Genomic DNA, 6,680 nt, shown 5'->3' with positions numbered 1-6,680 from the left:
TGTTGCTTAAGTTGCTTAAATACGGGAACTGTTGGCAATCCTGCTTTGCATGTTTTAAACACTTAGATTATTTGGCCATGAAATAAACTTGCCTTGCCTTGCCTTGCCTTACTTTAAAGTCCACGTGAACCGGAAGTTGCTGCCGACTGGATTTCAGTGTGGTGGCATATTTCCAACTGAAACGGAATATTGAGTAGAGGACGGGGTTTTATTTTTGTGCTCCTCCTCTCATCTCTCACTTACAGCAGACTAATGGTCGGAGGGGCGTGGTTAAGCATATTCTGCCCAAGCCGTCAAACTGACTAAAGATTAGCAAAACAAACAATTTTTTTCAGAGGATTAACTTGCACAGATTAATTGTTGACCTTAAGACTAGCTATGTGTGCTAACAAAATAAATATTGTAAATTTTTTTATAACATGAATGTACATCAGAGGATATGTTGAAAAATAAAGTACAACTTACAATCACACATAATTTCTGTGCCTATAAACGGTTTTAACCAGGGAAATCATCAGTATAACAGCATGTGAAGAATGTGTCAGTTATGTGACATTTACCTCAGGAAGATAAAACCGTCTAATCATATCGCCAAAATAACCAGGCCTATATCTCAAAAAGTAAGCATGTCATAATCACAAAATAAAAAAATAAAAAATTAATAAATAAAAATAAATAAATAAATAAAAGTTCACAATGTAGCCTAATAAGCCTAAATTTATTTTAATAAAACGATGATTATGTTTTGTGCTCAAATTTATTATATTGAAAGATAATGATAATATTGTAAACATAATAATAATTGTTTTAAATTATGTGCTGGTATTACCTTATGAACTGTAAGTTGCCACAGTATATTCATAATGTAATACATTTATCATACAATAACCTATGACATTATGTGAAAAATTGTTATTACATTGAAAAATTATTATTACATTATGAGCTCAAGATTTTATTTATATTTATTACGTTATGTGCAGTTTTTACATTATGTGCAGTTATTACATTACGAGTTGCTACAAGCCCTCAATGCAACTGGATCAAGATGGCTTTACAGATCTTCAGTCCCTGAATGGCTGTAAGAAGTTATGTCCAGTATAGATTCAGGAGGAGGCTTAAATAATGTCACTCCATGAGGTCATTAAGATTTTTATAAAGGAGAAAAAAAATACAGCATCAGTGTGCAGAGTACAATAACATTGCAAATTACAAAAAGAATTGCAGCACTGCAGTAAACTGGAAAGAAATGCATATTTTTACATTTTGGACGTATTATATGTTGAATTTAGTTTTTAAAAAGTAAAAAAAAAAGATGCCGCCAAGTGTGACATTATAATATGACTGCTGCAGTGTCCATAGACTTAGGCTCAAAGTCTAGTGTTACTGCGGCTTTACTACGGATGAGAGAAATTGCAATGAGCAAAATGGTGGCTCTAGGAAGTACCGCCTTCTAATAAAATAGCCAATCTCCAGTTGGTAAAATCATCACATCATTGCAGCTGCTGTTCGCTTCCCCTGGAAACATTTAAGGGGCAGTCCGCCTTGTTGTTCCACTGAATTCCATTCATACATATGCAAATGCTGAAGACTGTAAACACAAGCTCATATGAAGAATGCATTTCACTGCATTCTAAATTTCAAGTTTGGTGAACTCTGACCTGTGAATTTGTATCACTTGAAGACGATAAATCACAGCGTGACCTGAATTAAAGAACGCCAACTTTAAAGCTGCATTGTTAATATACTGTATATATATATATTTTTTTTTTACATTTTTTATTTATTATTTGTTATTTGTTATATGTTGAATTTGTTTTTAAAAAAGATGCTTCAGAGTGTGACATCATATCATGCCCACTGCTGTGTCTGAAGAAATTTTGCATGCTCAAAGTTAGGGGTATAACGGTTCAGATTGCTCATAGTTCGGTTCACGGTTTTAGGATCACGGTTCGGTACGGTTCAGTTCGGTATGTGCTATGTTCAGGGAAAAAAGGACTATGGTGAAATAAAAATAAAGAAAATAATAGCAAATAATCAAACTAAATGCAACAGCACAAATAAATACAATAGAGCAAAGTTACAAATAAACAGTGTTTTTTCAGGTGTTTCAGGTGTTTAACAGTAATTTCCAGGCACAGAAATTTAAAAGTAAACAAACGTAAAATAACGGTGCATATTTCAGTGTATAAATTAAAGACCAATCCTTGCTGAAGTTACAAAAGCTATTCAATCAAGAGAAGTGAGTGATTTCGTCTTTTGTTGTTTAACATTAAAAACACAGACAGCAGGAATAGACTGCTGTTCCATTAAGACATAATTCACAGATTCAGTACACTGATACTGATACACATGCGTTGTCTTTCTCGACTATTTACGTTCACTTAAGACATGACCAACGATGTTTGCAAGGATACTCACAAAGACGGGCATGCTGACATATTTTTGTGTAAGTTATCTATATTTGAAATCTATATTTGCGTGGCACGCGCTCTGACGAGGCTCTCCATGTGTGCATGCGCTACGGATGAGTGCTCACACACACACATCTTCAAACAGCGCGCGCAAGTTCTCAAGCGCTTATTCTTTGTTTGAATGTTTCAACTGACAAGGCTTAAAAACACGTGCAAATGAGTTTAGTTTAAACACAGATAGTGTGTGCTGTTCATGTCTCACATGCGCTTGCGCACTTTCAACACCCGGGTGACGAAGGTGTAAATGACTGGTATACTAGCATGCATACGGCATTCCGTGTTGTTTGTCCACTTTTTTGATCATTGCTGTTGGAATGTTGAAACCATATTCAATGGTCAACCTCAAGTGGGCCAGTGTGAGGGCGAGGGCGGGGGCGGACCGCAGTACGTACCAAGAGTAGTTTTTCGGCTCGGTTTGAATATCATTACACCCCTACTAAAAGACTACTGTGACTGCACCTTCATTGTCCTGAGACTTGTAATTAGGACTGCACATGCATGATGGATGGACCAACCTAAAATACTGTATGTGTTTTGATCAAGCTATTTGATCAAGAATATAAAAACAAAAACAACATTTAGGAGACAGTTAATGTCAGAATGTATTGCTGATTTGAGATATATTATTGAAATGAGAGTTTGGCAAGCAATTTTTGAGATGTTGGTAGTTCCCCAATCAAGTAGATAGGAGTTGGTTTTGTAAGACCAAAGCAGCTGCCCAGAGGTGTTACCATTATGGCTGACTGACTTTCCCTGAAATAACTTTTTGCCTTGTCTATTAAGCAACCATCCAGAACACTCTAACAAACCCACAATGCGCTAAAATCACACAGAACACCTTAACAACCACATAGTAACCTCCTGCTATATATAGGATGTGTTCACACTTGTCATGTTTGGTTCGAATTAAAACGAACTCTGGTGCGATTGCTCTGTTAGTGAGGTTTGTTTGAGTAAGTGTGAACGCTGCCATCCGAACCCTGGTGCGCACCAAACAAGCGGACCGAGACTGCTAAAAAGATGGGTCTCGGTCTGCTTCCAAACGAACTCTGGTGCGGTTCGAATGAAATATGAACGCAACACAGACCAAATACTTCTAAACGAACCAAAAACAGGAAGTAATGACAAGATGCGATGCTATGCGACATTTGACGACACGGTGTAACCAAATCAAAATGAGCAGAGGAAAATGCCAATATGAACGCTAAGCGGACCAGGACCAAATGTATCATTTTCCTTTTTGGTCCGGACCAAATGAACCAAAAGAACCGAACTACAAGTGTGAACACACCCATAGACAACACACTACCATCTTATTCATATGATTTTCCCTTCCAGGGGCTCTTAATTTTACAGTCACTGCTACTGAATAACAGAATCAGTGAGTTCAGAATCATTCAGACTGGTTTTGTTAATCGGATCAACCTTTTGATTAAAAATATATTGAAAAAAAAAAACGTTTTCAAGAAATACATCTATTACTTCACTGAACAATCATAATTTGCATCAGACTCCTATAGACTCCAAACAAACAAACAAACAAATAAATAAATAAATTTTTTTAACGCATTAATTTAATTCTAAAGGTATATAATGAAAAATAAGCCTCTATAGAGGAAAAGATTGTGTGCAAACAAAAAGCACTGTTAATTCACTGTTGTATCTCTGCAGTATGACAAAAAAGGTTTGACAAGGTCAAGGTTTAAGCTTAAACCCTATGAGAGACCTATAGTACAGAAGGAGTCAGGCCTTAGATGGCCTTAGCTAGACCTTAGATAGTCTCGAGTAGCCAGACCTTCAGACTGACAGCAGAACCTTGGGCACTTTGAATGGCCAAGGACCACCCAAGAGGCCATTTGACTGACAGGTAAAGCAACCAATCATGTTTTGTTTTGTGCGTCATGTTTAGGGGCGTGGAGATGTCCCCACAATAACAGACTCTTGGTCTAAAACTCTAAAAAGAGTGTAAAACTCTTGGACGTATTTAAAAGAGTCTACACTGCGAACTTTAGATATTTCACATACTTTTGAAAATGCAGCATTTAGTTAATCCTGATAAGCGCTCATTGTCACAGTTGTAAACACGACAGCTTTCTTCTTCAATGAGGGGGTTTGGCAACAAGGCATCTTTGTTTCCATGCGGAACGTTAAAGAACACACATCTCCCAGAAATCCTGTACATTTCAACCAATCCGATGACGACTTAGAAACTCCTGAAGTGTTTCCAATTGTGTGTGCACATTCAGCCAAAGGTCCGTTGGCATGACGTCTGAGGCTGAGACTAGACCTTAGATGACTGCACTCTTGTGATCAAACTCCAAACTGCCACACTTAAAGTATACTGAGACTTTAAACTTTAAGTTTTTAACCTAGAATACACAACAAATGAATATATACAGAAGAACACATCAACATTTTTCCCCTGATCTCTTTATAAAATTATACAAGGGGCAATCAAGATAAGATGATGTTTCTCTCACTCTCACAGGTAACTTGCATGGAATTATACTGTATTATTATGACATTATTATTTAATATTAAGTATCATAAAATCCTAATAATAATAATAGTCACATCGGAAGCATGCTTATGATCATAAAGATACAACATGGGTGTGCACATTCATAAGCCAAAATGGGCTCAGGTGCAGGACAACAAAACAATAAAAAAATGAAAATAGAACATGTCCACACTGAAATTTCAGCTCCGAAAAGTTTATTTGCAATGTTTGTACATATGATTGTGCCTGATAAAGACCTGCCTGGTCAAAACGTTGTGCTTTTTTGTAAATAACTTTTTAGAACTTTAATTTAAGCATGCTTATGTCTAAAAAAAATTCCTAGATAGGCAAGTGACTAGGTTTTGGAAAATAAAACAACATCCCATTTATTTTCTAGTCACTTTGAAGTGAGCTCAAAAAATGGAAATTGTCACAAGACCTTAGCAGCAATCGCTGACTCTTATGAAGCACCGCAAATGATGTAACAGAGTTGGTTTAGAATTAGAATAGAGAGTGCTAGAGTTAGAGGGTCAAATAAAGATGGTAGAGATGTGTTTTTAGCTGATTCTTGAAGATGGCTAAGGACTCAGCTGCTCGGATTGAGTTGGGCAGGTCATTCCACCAGGAGGGAACATTTAATTTAAAAGTCCGTAAAAGTGATTTTGTGCTTCTTTGGGATGGCACAATAAAGCGACGTTCACTTGCAGAACGCAAGCTTCTAGAGGGCACATAAGTCTGAAGTAATGAATTTAGGTAACGGGGTGCAGAGCCAGTGGTTGTTTTGTAGGCAAACATCAATGCCTTGAATTTAATGCGCGCAGCTATTGGTAGTCAGTGCAAATTGATGAACAGAGGTGTGACGTGCATTCTTTTTGGCTATTTAAAAACTAATCTTGCTGCTGCGTTCTAGATTAATTGTAAAGGTTTCATAGAACTGGGTGGAAGATCTGCCAAGAGAGCATTGCAATAGTCCAGCCTGGACAGAACATGAGCTTGTACATGGTGTTGTGATGTATGTTCCGAAAGAAAGGGCCTGATCTTTTTGATGTTGAATAAAGCAAATCAAATAAAAGTAGTACGAGTGTTAACACTATGATATTAGAGTCTATGAATGTTTGGCACAAAGATATGTTACTGTTCAAGTCTCAGTGTTTAATATTAAGCATTAATATTAATATTAGTTTGAAATATCAGCCAATGATTATGATAGTGTGTGTGTATTTGTGTGTGTGTGTGTGTGTGTGTGTCTGTCATTGCTCAAACCTGTGATGTCAGCGGTAAAGTCTGTGTGGGAGCTGTTGGGGGTGATGGAGCTCTTCGTTTCTTTAATTCCACTTTTGGGGACATCTTGGAGATGTTCATCACAGACTGAGACTGACCCAGAGTGCTGGGATGGGTCTCCACACATGGACCGCTTGCCACCACCGACATACCCTGAGCAAAAAACAAAGAGAGACACTTTAATAGAAATACAAATACACATTTAAGAACATATTCAAAAGGCATACATGAATGAGTGTGTTTACACACACACACACTCATTTGTATTGTATTTATTGTCAGTCATTATGCAGAGTACAAGTACAGAGCCACTGAAATGCAGTTAGCTGAAATGCATCTAACCAGAAGTACAAATAGCAATATGTATGTGTGTGTGTGTGTGTATATATATATATATATATATATATAAATATATATATATATGG

At 36.8% G+C, this 6,680-nt stretch overlaps 1 protein-coding gene across 1 annotated transcript in view; it reads right to left on the bottom strand.

The window, feature by feature from the left end:
* The window catches only part of LOC107751876 (protein cordon-bleu-like), an 83,696-nt gene that overhangs the window by 61,092 nt on the left and 15,924 nt on the right, over window positions 1–6,680 (bottom strand). Inside the window, 1 exon segment of the mRNA XM_016567642.1 lies at window positions 6,238–6,408. Within this exon segment, the coding sequence (XP_016423128.1) occupies window positions 6,238–6,408 (171 nt within the window).

Source organism: Sinocyclocheilus rhinocerous, unplaced genomic scaffold (genome assembly GCF_001515625.1).
Source record: "Sinocyclocheilus rhinocerous isolate Xijiao unplaced genomic scaffold, SAMN03320098_v1.1 scaffold752, whole genome shotgun sequence".
NCBI classification, from domain to species: Eukaryota; Metazoa; Chordata; class Actinopteri; order Cypriniformes; family Cyprinidae; genus Sinocyclocheilus; species Sinocyclocheilus rhinocerous.
This window is presented reverse-complemented; position numbering and strand designations above follow the sequence as displayed.